The sequence below is a fragment of the Rhizophagus irregularis genome, chromosome 14 (genome assembly GCF_026210795.1).
Source record: "Rhizophagus irregularis chromosome 14, complete sequence".
NCBI lineage: Eukaryota > Fungi > Glomeromycota > Glomeromycetes > Glomerales > Glomeraceae > Rhizophagus > Rhizophagus irregularis.
In genome coordinates this window covers 4,159,927-4,175,150 of record NC_089442.1, presented here as the reverse complement: position 1 = coordinate 4,175,150, position 15,224 = coordinate 4,159,927, and the positions used below count along the sequence as shown (strand labels likewise).

General features: G+C 30.0%; 4 protein-coding genes across 4 annotated transcripts; all 4 read left to right on the top strand.

The window, feature by feature from the left end:
• Positions 1–7,735: 7,735 nt before the first annotated feature.
• Positions 7,736–8,083, top strand: OCT59_006601 (uncharacterized protein; the record flags this gene model as incomplete). Its single annotated transcript, XM_066141364.1, has 1 exon — positions 7,736–8,083. One exon carries the CDS (start codon positions 7,736–7,738, stop codon positions 8,081–8,083), a length of 348 nt encoding a protein of 115 aa, XP_065998158.1.
• Positions 8,084–8,998: 915 nt separating this feature from the next.
• On the top strand, positions 8,999–9,679 carry OCT59_006600 (uncharacterized protein; the record flags this gene model as incomplete). Its single annotated transcript, XM_025329451.1, has 1 exon — positions 8,999–9,679. The coding sequence occupies one exon, from the start codon at positions 8,999–9,001 to the stop codon at positions 9,677–9,679; it is 681 nt and encodes a 226-aa protein (XP_025169077.1).
• Positions 9,680–10,107: 428 nt separating this feature from the next.
• On the top strand, positions 10,108–10,749 carry OCT59_006599 (uncharacterized protein; the record flags this gene model as incomplete). The annotated part of the gene is made up of 2 exons (XM_066141363.1): positions 10,108–10,248; positions 10,594–10,749. 2 exons carry the CDS (start codon positions 10,108–10,110, stop codon positions 10,747–10,749), a joined length of 297 nt encoding a protein of 98 aa, XP_065998157.1.
• Positions 10,750–11,450: 701 nt separating this feature from the next.
• On the top strand, positions 11,451–12,011 carry OCT59_006598 (uncharacterized protein; the record flags this gene model as incomplete). Its single annotated transcript, XM_066141362.1, has 2 exons — positions 11,451–11,699; positions 11,802–12,011. The coding sequence occupies 2 exons, from the start codon at positions 11,451–11,453 to the stop codon at positions 12,009–12,011; spliced, it is 459 nt and encodes a 152-aa protein (XP_065998156.1).
• Between the last annotated feature and the right edge of the window lie 3,213 nt (positions 12,012–15,224).

The following is a 15,224-nucleotide window of genomic DNA, read 5'->3' as shown; positions in this document are numbered from 1 at the left end:
GGAAATTTGTATCACAGTACGATGTAACTATCCAAAAAATATCAAAAGTGTACGACAGGGTTCTTAATAGTATATTCAGGGGTCCTGTGCTGCAGCAAAAAAAAAAAAAAGAAAATAGAGATCTATCTAATCAATTTATAATTACGTTCATATTTATTAAATTTTATCTAAATTCGATTATTAATTACGTTCAGGTATATTTATTAAATTTTATCTAAATTTGATTATTAATTACTTTACATGTAGTAATTCAATTTGAATGATCTTTGCTCCATAAGATAATGCCAACTTTTATTTTTAAAATAAATTTAAAATAATTCATTTTAATATATGTAGATGTTCAGGAATCATCAATTATATTATTAATATAAAATTTTATAAGTTTGATAAAAGGCGATTTCTATTTGTACACGGGGTGTTAGAACCTAGATCACGTGACACTGATATTTATAATATTTACATGTGACTTTTAACTGTGGCATTTTTTATTGTAAAATTGCGTAACATAAATCACATACAAAAGCAGCATATACATACATGCTATAAATGCTATAAATGCTAAACATACATATCAGGAAGTTATGGGAAAAATGTTTATTACATGTACATTTTTGTAGATCATGTATATTATAATATTCATTATTTTAAATGAACATGTAATATTTAACATTAATGAGCATTATCAATGAGATTTTTATCATAATGTGCAGCATTAAATAATGATAATTCAATATTTATCAAATTTATATGAAATGATTTTTTATATTAGCGTACCAGTCAAGATAGACCATGATCTACGATTAGACATTGATCAAATAGTGTACTAATTAAAACATCATGCGTTACGCATATTAAAAGTTTAAAAAGGATCATCATCTTTTTTTAAACTTTCATTCTCTTTCATCCTTCCCCTATCGTCCTTTCTTTTCCCCTTCCCTTCTTTTCCTTTCCCTTTGTTCCTTCCTTCTCTTTCGTTCTTCCCTTCCCCTTTTCTTACGCCTTTTTTTCTTGGAAGTAATGTAAGTTTCATTTCGAAACTTACATATTTTTTTTAATTTATTTTTTTTTAATTTTATTTTTTTTTAATTTAAGAAACAACTTAACATTTCTTATTGTTATTTTTTTGTAAGACGCGTACTAGGAAGACACTGGCTTGAATACTACGATACCGAATTTTAAGGTAGCGAGAAATGGGAAAGGAGGATTTTTGTTATTTTATTTTAAGAAATCCACTAACGTTTCTTTTTGTTATTCTTTTTTTGTAAGATACGCACTATGAAAACGCTGGCTTGAATACTATGAAACCAGACTTTAGGTAGTGAGAAATGGGAAAAGGAGAGAGATTTTTGTTGTTTTTAATTTAAGAAATGAACTAACGTTTCTTTCATTATTTTTTTTTTTGTAAAACGAAGACGCTGGCTTGAATACGAAACTGGACTTTGAGGTAAAAAACTGGGAAGGGGGATTGGAGGAAGGGGACTTGAACCAAGATTCGTAAGAATCTTGGTTTTATTTGTTTTTTTTTATTATTTTAGAATGGTTACTAATAACTGTTCTTTTCTTTTTAGATTTCGGGTGGACTTCCGATCTTCGGAAAAAGAGAAACCAAAATTCGTAAGTATGTATGAATCTTGGTTTTTTATTTTTATTTTTTATTATTACGAACGGTTACTAATAACCATTCTTTTTTTTTGTTTAAGTTCGGGTGGGCTTCTGAGTTCCAAAGAACGGAAGACCAAAGATTCGTAATGGTAAGTACGAATCTTTTTTTTTATTGTTTATTTTATGGAACGGTTTTTACTAACCGTTCCTTTCTTTTTTTTTATAGGTTCGGTAAGCTTCTGACGAACGGAAACCAAGATTCGTAAGAATCTTAGTATTTTTTATTTTATTTTATAGAACGGTTTACTAACCATTCCTTTCTTTTTTTTATAGGTTTGGTGGGCTTCTGACGAACGGAGAACCAAGATTCGTAAGAATCTTGGTATTTTTTTTTTTATTTTATAGAATGATTTACTATTGTTCCTTTCTTTCTTTTATAGGTTCGGTGGACTTCTGACGAACGGAGAACCAAGATTCGTAAGAATCTTGGTTTTTATTTATTTTTTTTATTATTATGGAATGGTTTACTAACCGTTTCTTTCTTTATTTTTATAGGTTCAGTGTCTCGGGAGAGCTTTTGAAGAATGGAAAAACCTAAAGATTCGTAAGTACTAATACAAATCTTTTGGGAGTTTTTTTTATTTTTTTTAATATTACGAACAGTTACTAACTGTTCTTTTCTTTTATTTTTTATAGGATCAGGTGGTCTTCCAAAGAACGGAAAATAATAAACTGAGGGTTGTAAGTATTTTACTACGAACTTTAGATTTTTTTTAATATTACGAACGGTTTATTAACCGTTCTTTCTTTTTTTTTTTAGAGGATCGAGTGGATTTCCGAAGATCGGAAAAAGGAGAACTAAGGTTCGTAAGTATTATATTATGAACCTTAGATTTATTTTTTTTTAATACTATGAATGGTTCTAACCGTTCTTTTTGTTTTATTTTTTAGTGAAACCAAGATTCGTGAGTACGAATCTTGGTTTGTTTATTATTTTTTTTAAATATTATGGAACGGTTTTTTAGGTTTCGGGTGAATTTCTGAAAAATGAAACAAGAAGATCAAGATTTGTAAGTATATACAAATCTTAACGGAATGGATTGGTAAGTTTCGAAGTTTTACTTCAAAACTTTTTTTAAAATTTTTTTTTAAATTAATTTTTTATTAATACTTTTTTTATCTTTTTATTGTTAGGTTGTACTTCTTGGATAAGTTTCGAAGAATAACTTCAAACTTTTTTTTGTAGGTCCTGGAGTATTTAGTTAATTAATATAAAGATTGTAAGTTTCGTTGCGAAACCTACTGTCTTTTTTTTCATTTTCTTTAACAGTTGTTACTTTTAATAATAGAAAAATTTAGCTAATATTATTGTTATAGTGTATTTAATAAAATAAATTCAATAATATTATAAATTTAATATGATGTTTATTATCTTTAAATAATGTACATCATTAATGGACATTAAAATTAGGTGATGCACATCAAATATTGTGACATCGGTAGTACATTTATTTTATTTATTTTATTTTATGTGAAGCCGGCAGGGGATATAAACGTGAGCATGATTCCGAAGTAATACAACCCAACTGAATCCTACCATCGATTTCCAGAGGAGCTGGAAGCCAACCCGAACTACTTGAAAATAAAAGACCTGTACTACTACCACGTCTGGTAAAAGTCCAGGCGAACACACTGGGTAAAAAAAAAAGGAGAAGGAAAAAAAGTGGAGAGGACAGGTCCTCTTTCCAAGAAATTATGGTGCAAACACATAAACCTATTCTATCCTAAAAAATAATACATATTCTAAAATTCGTAAAACCACTAATTAAAGCGTAGGCTAAACTAGTTTCTGTAATAAAGTTAAAATCTCTGCTAAAACCGCCTTGTTATCTTTATTACCACCCTTTTTCTTCGAGGAATTCTTTGCCTTCTTCTGAGTTTTCGGGTGTTTCTCCTCCTGGTTATTATTTTTTGGGACTTTCTTCGAGGATGTAGGTTTATCCTTCTTCTTAGGCTGATTACTTTCCAAATTCTTATCAGACTTACTTGATTTTTTCGGATTTGGTGTATTTTTAGCCTTCAGTTTATTTTGTGCTTTCTTCAAGGTAGGAATGGAGTGTTGATACCATTTCAACTCCTTACCATCAGGTACGTAAAACTGTGGTGTATCTAAGGCTCTTAGTGTGGTCTCCCAATTCTCGAAATAGGCCACAAGTTTCCTCCTTCCTTTACTTGTTTGAATGATTTTAAATGAGCTAGCACCGCACTTCATTAAAAATTCACATGGTTTACAGTCCATCCACAAGGTAGCCATCGTCATAAACTCCAGAATGTCATGAATAACGGCTTGGAACTTTTCACGTTGTTTTTTTTCTCGTAAAGTCCAACTTGCAGGGAACCATCTAACGGGTATACCTCCCAGGTCTGTCGTCCAATATTTATTAAACTGGGGAAGGGCAAATGAGGAAAGTTCTATTTTGACTCGAAGAGTCTGATACTTATGTTGCCATTTAACGGAACATTTAATAGCGTTCCCCCAAAATTTTAACTCTGCTATAATTTTCTGCAGGTTCCAGGTATACGGGATATCGTAAACTATTATGTCTCGGATTCGCTCTTGCTCCTCTCCGACAGCTTCGTATCCTGTCAGTATCTGTGTAGCCTCCGGTTCGGATGATTTCTTTCCCTTTTGGGAATTTTGGGCTGATGTTTTTACATCAGGTTTTGCCTTTGTTGATTGGTTCGCGACTTGTTTATCATCTGTAACACGCACCTTTTGTTTATCTTTCTTCCAGGAATTTTCGGGTATCACAGTTTGATCAACAGGGGGCATTACTATATCAGGCATTGATGGAAGCTTGATAGGTACTGGATTTGGTGGCATTTGAAATCCTTGGCGTAAAAGTTCATCTACATCGGGCTTAAGCTGATATGACTCATCCATCAGATAATCATCAGTATGCTGAGATCCATCATCGTCGTCATCATCATCAATACCCGTATCGCCAAAATTGAGATAGAATTGGGTAGAAAAATTATCCCAAGACTTGGACGCAGCATATAGTGCTATAGAAAATATTAGCGAAAGGGTGGTGGGTTGTATATTCGTAGCTTGAGCTTGTGAAGAGAAGTTCGCAGGGTTGGCTGTCTCGCCAAACCTCTCTATCAGTATCTGGGCTTTATCTTTAGGTACTGAGGGGTTTTTTTCAAATAAGTCCTTGAGAAAACCGTCTGTAACAAAAGAACTTAAGTGGTGTGTAAAAGTTTGAAAATAAATTTTGTTAAACTTAGAAACGAAGTCTAAAGCTTCTTCGTTTGGTATTCGGCTCTTATCCATAGACATTTTTATATTAATGTAATAAAATTTAATAAAGGGGATTATTTTTTAAAAAAAAATTATTACGCAGAAATTTTTGTAAAAAATGTATTTGGGAAAGAGTCTCCTTCTCACATCGGTAGTACATTGCAGGGTCCGATGTTCAGCGTTTCTTTATGATGTACATCAAGTGACCGATGTACATTTGATGAACATTTTTCCTGTGACTTCCTGATGCATGTTATATATTGTTATATATGCTATATAAATGTGTTAATTTTGACACGTCTTTGAGTAATGTCCATACTGCTTACACTTCCCGCACCTTCGCCCCTTTGTTTTATTTATAACACTATGATCTGTTATATTAACCTGTGTACTATTTTTCAATACTCGTTTTGATCCCTTAGACGAAGACAATCCAACATTTGATTTAAATCTTTTTGGAGGCTGTCCTTTGTGTTTAATAATAGCTGGGTTATTAATATCAGCTAAGGGTTCTACTTCCTGAACATTCTTATTCTGTGCGTCATAGATAAAAGCCTTGAGTAAGTTCACTAACTCATGTTGCATATTAGTCTTAAGTGCACAGTTAATACCTTCTTTAATAACCCAAATAATTCTGTGTAAATAGCTTTACTTGATTTTACAGGTGTTTGGAAACCATGTGAATCAACCCGAAACAAAGAAAAGTGCTGAAAATTGATACTTTTTTCTGTTTCTACATTTTCTTGTGTTATGCCACATACCAGAATAGAAGAATGTTGTTGCAAAAGATCATTTGGATGAATATTAGTATCCAAGTACCATTGGTTTTGGATTATGCTTATATGAAATGTTGCATATTGGGAATAAATACCAACACGAAGAAAGTGACAGCATACCAACCCTTTGTTGATTAAAAGAAGACAGGTACATAAATGCATTCCTTCATTAAGCAGAATTACATAATGACCTATTCCTTTAGTTCTAGTTGCTCGTACATGCCATACTTCTATGATAGCTTCTGGTGGAATAGTTTTAATTAATGATTGGAAAAGGATTTGCCGTATATCTTGCTCCTCTTCTCTAATTCCAATACTTATTTCTTCATTATCAGTTTCCGTCTAGAAGTGTTAAAAATATGATTTATTAGTCACAAAATCACATATGAACGAAACCTAATGAAATCTAACTCAATATCAAAATTACTTGCCTCTATTAACTGTTGCCATTCTGTAATCCGATTTGCATCATAGCATACTGATTGATTCATTTGTGATCACTGTTTTCCAAGCATTACCGGCGTTAAAAAGTCTTTGATAATAGCATCCATTTGTCCAAAAAATCTTGTATTTAACATTGGCATTCCAACTTTAGGTAAGGCATTTTGTTCAATTTCAAACTTTTCAAGATATTCTTCATTTTTAACATAATCTTTAATACTATGTAATAGATCACATAATGAAGTGGCTCGATCAACTTTGTCATGTATGTGTTTATTAATTGATTCAATTCGTTGTGTACTTTGGGCTCCAGTAGTGAATTGTTTGTGTACCCAGGGTATTGCCCATGATTCCTTTTTAGCATAGAGTGATTCAGATAGATATTTTGCTGCTGCTGGATATTGATCTATTAACTAATTCCATCGGCATTCAAATAGTTCCTCACAAAGAGAGTTGTGACATATATAGAACTTATGGTGTAATTCCTTAAACTGACTAGTGACTACCCAATTTTCCTTTAAGCTTTTTTCGGAGATTTAGATCTATGGAAAATGCACAATAGGTGCTGAATATTGGGATAAATCTCTTTAATTGAACAAATCATTGAAGGATCTGAATCAGTAAAGATAACTCTGGAACAAACTCCTGTTTCAGACTTTCAGTAAGTATAGTATCAAAGATCCATCGATAAGTGTCTAATGTTTCATCTTCAATGATAGTACTTGCCACAATTCTAGTCTTATAATTATTATCAATTACAGTTAATATGCATAGCATCATTTGAAATCAAGTATTATAACGTCATTATATTTGCTATATAGCTTTCTTTGTACTGGTGACATCTAAAAAAGAGAGCTTAATTTTCTTGAGATTGGTTCTAGTCTAGGTTTAACTATCCAGAGTGGCTCTGAATCCTTCCATTCTAGCAATTGCTGAAGCATCTGGGATGCATCAGTGGCACCTGGATTGTTTTTCTGATGAAATTGATATACCGCGTTGTATAAATCCTTCTTATAAATAGGTTGGTCTGGATAATCATGTCTAAGCAAAGGATATATAGATCCTGAGTCCATTCGTCCTTGGTTAACATACTTCTCTATATCTTCTAACATTTTAGATGTTAATTTACAAAAACTTGGTGCTATTTCACGAATAATTGGGGTAAGAGGATGATTATGATGATTGTTAAATGAATTAATCTTTACAACACCATTTTTTTTGGACAGGTGACATTAAGTTTCCAGGAACAGAGCATTCGTGAAGAAAAAGCATTACGATGCTTAGTTGGATCTGAAGTAATTTGTGGATTATGTGAGCCAGACTTGGTACATTCGTAAGTAACCCTTCTCAAAATCCCTTGATCTTTTTCACTCGTTCTAATCTTATGATCAAATCCTTCTTTTAATGCAAACCTATCTAACCAATTCTTGAATTCATCCCAGCTTATGAAGGTGAGTCCGGAGACCAATTCCAAAGGTTGATTATCACTGTCTCCATCTGATTCATCATCTTGTAAAGTGTCATCTGACGTTGGTAAACTTGGCGCAGAAGGCTATTTAGAAACATGAATAAGTCAGACAAAATATTAACAAGAATAAGCCATGATGAATAAATGGATAACCAACATACATATAACATAAGACATGTTGGAGAAGTATATTGTGTAAGAGTACCATCAGCGTCTGGAACAACATATGATGTGAGATCTGTTAGAGTGGCATCATCAATATTTGATGTGAAGTGTGCCAGAGTAGCGGCATTTTTATCTGGAGTGTATGATATGAGGCGTGTTAGAAAATCATCAGCATATTATTCATCTGGGGCAACGTATGGCGCGAGGTGTGTTGGAGCAGCATATTGTATATATGATGTGAGGTTTGTATATTGTTCATCTGTATCTAGAACTTCATCTTGTAAAGTGTTGTCAAATGTTGACAGGTATGAATCAATAGACTATTAATAAAGAAATACAAACACTTATTATTTAGTTATATAACAAAATTTTGATGAAGAATAAATATAAGACTGACGTGTATCACATGATGCGTCAAAGTAGCATTTTGTTCATATGCAAAAACATCCATAGCGTTTTGAATGCAGTTGTTATAGGACATTATTACAGAATATAAAACTTAACGAAAGGTCAAAGGGTAAAAGCAAAAACAATTGTGATTGTAAACAATGTATTACAAATAAAGATAATTTTTATTATTCTGTTACACCGGGTCCAAACACCCCATGTATAAAATTTTATTATTCTGTAACACTGAGTCCAAACACCCAAGTATAAAATTTTTATAGTTCTGTGATACTGGGTCTAAACACCCCGTGTTTGCTTAGAAATTATCTTGATAAAATCTGATATAAAAAAATTTATTAAATACCTGTAGATGTAAACTACATGAATAAAATTATATTCATTTGAAAGAGAAAATTGAGGTCTATCTAATAAGCCTAAAATGTAATGAATTGAATCCAATATATTTATTTTTGATTTTTAAGTTTGATTTGACTTTGATCTTTAATTACGCCTCATCCAGTGATCCAATTTTCTTGATCTTTGATTTTTACGATAGAGCAAATTTCAGCTTTCAAATGAATATAAAATGATGATATTAGCATATCTCCAGGAATAATAATGCACGATTTTGTCACCTGCATAAAGTTTGATCTGAAAATTTTATTTTTTACCAAAAAATGCTTTCATAAGAGAATCCCAAATTCTTTTACTTTATTTAAAAGTCATTTAATTGCCGATCCATGAATAAACCGGAGCACGTGTTCTACATTTAATAGTAAATTACGGGGTTAATTAATCATAGTAAAACTACTTTTTTTTCAAATCTCTATTTCCAACTCATTTGAACCTTCTATAATGTCTACAGACAAATACAAAAGACAACTTTTAGCCACTGGTGATATCATTGAAACATTACACTATAGTGTTTTTGCAATAAACTGGTGGATTTTTATTAAAAAAACGCCAGAAAAATACTCGTGTATCCCTATATGCGTTAATATGAGAATTAAATTTGAGCTTAATAAAACAGAGTTCATTATTCGTATTATTAAACAAAGTAATAATATTTATCAACCTGGTTACATATGTGAAACTGATCAAGCTGCAATGGTTTATTCAACTCCTACTGCAGCAATTAACGAAACTTATAAAAAACTTTTCAATGTTCAAACACGATATTCAGGACCGTTAGTTATGGGGTTTGATGATGAAAAAATAGCTGAAGAACTTCAAGTTGGTGTTCTATTTTTTCCCTTTAAAATTAGTGTTCATAATATTACAGTTTTTATTTTTGCATTAGGCAGTTCTACATTAGAGGAGTTGAACTTTACGGATCCTGGTTATCAATCATCATTTTCGCACAAGTTTCGTGGAAAACAATCTCTTATAGTTCAATCAATTCTTAAAGATCAATGTCAAAAAGATATATATCAACAAGCAGAAAAAATTCAGACTTATAGTGGCATATCACCAAAGGATGTTTGGTCAAAACTCAAAATTCTTAATAATATCGATGGAGTAACATTCAAATTATGACTCAGGCTTTTGAACAATGTCTAAAAAGAAAAATATTGGTTGCTGGATTAAGTGGAAAAACCAACAATCAAGTATCATTGAACTTTCCTCTCACCTAATATGGGTATATTCAGAGAATTATGAATTTATTGATTGGAAATTACAAGCTTGGAGAAGTATGATGCGTAAAGTAGGATGCACAAACATTACACATTTTACTAAAAAACAATCATTTGTTAGTATTTATGTGATAAATTACGTATTATTTAAAAATGGGAAACTTTTTTTTAAATAATTTATTCACCTTTCAAATTTTTTGATAATATTTTGAATTCTGGACAAATTCTTTGGATCCTTCAAATGATCGGAACTTGATTTCTTATTTATATATAAAAAATCTACTAAATTACAATCCGCCTGAACCAGATATTAAAAATGATAATTTGAAAATGCACAACACTATTGACAAATTCTGGAAAAGTTTTGATGAGTCTATACATATGAATAAGCGTGGATTTGATGGAAAAATGAGAATTTTATCAGTTATTGCAGACAATTTTGGACATCGAGAAATTCGAGAGAAATTGAAGGTGAACTTTTTATATTTATAAATATATTTTTATTGTATTATAATGAAATTTTAGAAATGTTAGAATATATAATAGAATACATGTAATTTCAAATTTGATAATAAAATTTTGAAATAATTTATTTATCGCACGTGCGATGCAAATTTTTATGTTTATCATTGCCATTTTAAGGGGGGTGGCGATGTATAAGCAGGTTGATCAACATAAATAATTTACAAAAAAGGAAAGTGGCGATGCATCGCACGTGCGATGAATAAATTTACTCTAAAATTTTACATATTAAAAAGTATTGGAAACTATATATAAGAACGCAAAAAAATAATAATTTATCGTTATGTTTAATAGATTTCAAATGATCTCATAAGTGCTGCCAAAAAATACGCACATACAAATGGACCAGGATGTGTTGTAATGACCAAACCTATTATTACTAAAAGTCGAGTATCAGAAATACAAGATCAAGAATTTGAAGCATTTTTTGCAAGTGGATTCAAAAACTAATCTACCACTTCTTTATCTCAAGGATAATAAAAAAGCACTTTAGGATAAATTTGAAGCTACATATCCAGATGGTATTAAACGAGCATCATTTATGGCAAGATTAGCCAATGGAAGATACGTTTATCATAAGGATTTAGGTGGCCTCTGCAATATATATAATGAATATGGATATGAAGTTTTTGATACATTGATTAATATAATTTAATTGAATATAAACGAAAAGAAAACAAAGGTAAATATATAATTACTTACATATAAGAGTCAATATAAATCTAATTTCTTATCCTTATTTTAGAATTGATTAATCCATGATGTTGAAAAATTACGTCTACATTTAGGAAGAGGCTTCAAAAATGAACTTTTTGTAAATGAAAATGGTAAAATTATGCATGTTGATACAATCAACCATTGTTTGTTATATGCATTTGGAGAATGCAACAATCAACATAAATCCAGATGCGCAAATTGTGATCATTTATTTATATTAATGCAAGAACTTATCATGAAACAATCCAAGAATCCAAAGATAAATTGCATTACTTTTTGGCTCATCAGGTGAGAAAAGTATATCTAAATAGTCAATTTAAAGCGCAGCTTCTAGAATTAGATGAATATGGAGCAATCTTAGTATACGACTATAAAATGAGAATTTTACCAAAAAGTGCATGTGAAACAAAAGAAGAATTTTTTGGGAAAAAAGAATGGACACTTCATACGATTTTGGTTTTACAAAAAAGGATGATACAAACCTGGATGTTCACACCTTTTACCATTGGTCTACAGATACTGAGCAGGATGCTTGGTTCACTGCATCCTCTTTTAATGCGGTTTTTGAAACTCTAGATCCAAAACCACAATGGGTTAAAATTTTATCTGATAATGGTGGGCATTACCACAACTTTGAATTAATGACCATAATTACAAACTGGCATCAATGGTATAATATTGAGGTTTGTGGGTGGTATTTTCTGGAGCCAGGAGAAGCCATCATGCACAGGTGAGAAACTGTAATTAATGCGAATTATCTGTTATTAAAATTTTTTTTATTACAGATAGCGCATGCTATAAAGAGATACATATGTATTGGGCATTGTTTAGATGAAGGGGAAAATATTCAAACGGCTATTGCTGGATTAGGAGGAACTTCTGTTGCAAATCTTGAGCCAGTAAGAAATAATGCAACTGTTAAAACAATCGCTGGTATTACCAAGTTGTCATACTTTAAATGGCCAATTACGGGAGATTATGCTGGTTATATTTAAGCCCAAACATTGCCTTACATGGGTCTGTGGTCACGATTTTCACCTAGTGATATTACAAAATTAGTAAAAGCACCATTACATAAACCAATACCAAATGTCACTTCTCATACAATACCAAGTACAACATGGAACTTTCCTATTTCCCGAGCCCAATGTAAAACTAATAATAAACTGATACATGGTAATAAGTTCATCACAACTTGATTTTCTATTTGACTATTTCTAAAATATTTACCAAATATTATTATCCCAATAGCGGTCATAATACTCAGGAGACAAGAGGAATTAGAAATAAAAGATTGCGGTGTGAGGAAGAAAAAAAAGTTTGTAATAATATAAAACGCCAAAAAAAATAACTTTGGCCAGTAAAACTTGCTAAATTTGTATAAACTTAATAAATTCTGAATTTTTGGGACCGTCCAAATCTCTATTTCCAATATAGTAAATTCTTTTGTAGAGAAATATAAATGATTTCGTTACTTAATAATCTAAATTTTTAAGATTTCATTTACGTAATGTTTCTTTTTTTTGCAGGTCATATGATATTTTTATTAGATTCATTTGTGGCAAATATTATCCATTAATTAGTCACAATATAAAGATCGCCCCAAAAATTTTCTAAATTAGTGCTCCGATTTATTCATAGATCGGCAATTAAGGATTTTAGTAGAATAAATCTAATAAAATAATTTTAAAAGATAAAAAACAAATATATAATTAGTTATTTTGAAAAAAAAAATATCTTATTATTCATTTTACAACTATTTTACATTATAATTATTTTTTATTTGCATGTATTTTTTTCAAAGAAAAAACAATAAATTAAAGCTAAAAATTATGAAAAAATATGTATATAAAATATTAAGGTTTTTCTTTTACTTACTATTTAAAAATAACTGCTATATATTATATGCTTATAACCTTTTTTGTCATATTTAATAAAAGTGAATAGAAAAATGATGGAAGGAAGAGAAATGGTTATTACCATTATTTTTGAATATTAACTAGGAAACGGTAACCGTTGGTGCGTCCGAAGCATCATAAATTACATGTTCATAAATTTAAACTGAACACTAAAAATATAACACTAAAAATGCTAAAAAAAGTAATAGTATCACTAAAAAATGTCATTTTATTATCATACTTTAATACTTTGTACTGTGTTGCAAATTTTTAATTTATTCTCATGATTGTCAAAAAAAAAAATAAAAAGTTAACATTTAATTAAAAAAAATACAAAATGTAAAAATTATGAGTAAAAAAAAAATTAATTTATTATTTGAATGCCATAAAAAACTTTTAAGAAATAAGAAAATTTAAATCAGGGATAAAAAAATTTTTAAATTTAACGTATAAACAGTAGTCATGTGACTTTATAAAGATATTTTTAAAATCAGGGGCATAAAGATGCATGTAAACAAATCTAAGGTTACACCTGATCCTTAGATTTTATTGGCCATACACGCGTGCGGACAGACACCAACATGCATGGTATGGAGTAGAATGGAAGTGTCCTACGCTTACGCTTCGGACAATTAAAAAATTTTTTTTTATTTTTTATTAAATCTAAATTACATAAATATGTTAATTTAGTTTTGTGTAATGTTAATTTTATTAAAATATTAAATTTTTATAAAAATCTTAATTTAGACTAATTCCAAAAATCAGCACATATGATATACTGAAATAAGCAAAATTAAATATAATTTAAGTATATAATAATAGGCAATTTCTATTTGTACACAGGGTGTTTGAACTCGGATCACGTGACATATATTTATAATATTTTTAAGAAGGAACATGTAATTGTAAAATCGTGTAATATAAATCATGTACGAAAAAAATTCTTTCCTGAACACATTTTTTACGAAAATTTCTATATAATAATTTTTTTTAAAAAAATATTTCTTTTATTAAATTTTATTACAAACAAATATAAAAATAAATCTGAATAAGAGTAGAACTAGAGCTCTAAACAGTTCTAGTTTGAACCAAAAACTGATTCAAAACAGGACCCTGCTTACTTATAATAAAAGTCACTGTAGAAAATTGGCCTTTACTAATAGTTTTTACCTTACTTTTTTCTTAAATTCTATTGGTTAATTAGTTAAAAAGGAAAAAAATCATAACAATGTAACATAAATTTTCCTTTTATAGTAGGATCTGCAAAGAATTTTATATATGATTTTTACCTTAGGCCTGGAGGTGACCTATCTTATAAGTAAGCAGGGCCCTTTCAAAATTGACCAAAAATTTGGTTCAGTTTTTGGTTCAGTTCAATTCTATTTTACTTTAAGAAAAAATGCAAAAATTGAAATAACTCAGTAACCAGTGATCGTATAAAGAATGGTGTTAAGAACATCTCTCTAGAAACTAGTGATAAAATTATATATATTGATCCTAGAGAAATGATTTTGGCATCATTCGATAGGTTTTAATGAGACGAATCTAATGAGCCTTTTTTTTCATTTTTTTATAATCACTACATAACAAGTTATCTTAATTTTCGCATTTTTTTAAATTTTTGAACATTAAAAAATAAAAATTCTGATCTTAGATGGTAAGATCATGTTTCTAGCATCAATAGATACCTTTCTAATACTGATTTTCTAAAATTGCTTAGCATGACTTATAAGGTTGCTGGAAAAACTAGGGGGTTTTGGCAAGTTGGCAAAAGTTAGCAAAACTCTGGAGAAAAGCAAAACCTGACGAAACTTATTATAAATGCCAAAAAAAACTGCTGAAATCTTGCGAGAAACTAGGTTTAGGCAGGCAATCTTAATGACTTATCTCATGATATACCAACGCTAGGAACATGATCTTACCATCATTCAACTCATTTCACTGAGACAGTTCTAATGAGCTAAAGATTGTTCTTATACAATTATTAAAATTTAAAAAAATGCGAAAATTAAGATAATTCGTTATGTAGTAATCATAAAAAAATAAAAAAAGGCTCATTAAATTTGTCTCATTAAGACCTATTGAATGATGCTAAGATCATTTCTCTAGATCAATAGTTTCATAAAATATGTTTAGCAGTGAATATCTCAGGTTGAGTTATTTCAATTTTTGCATTTTTTCTTTAAATCAGATAGAACTGAACTGAACCAGATGGTTCCAGTTTGGTTTTCATTTGGTTTGGTTCCTACTTGAACCAGAAAAAAACTGCACTGAACTGAAGCTTTAAGTAGAACACAGTTTGAACTAGCT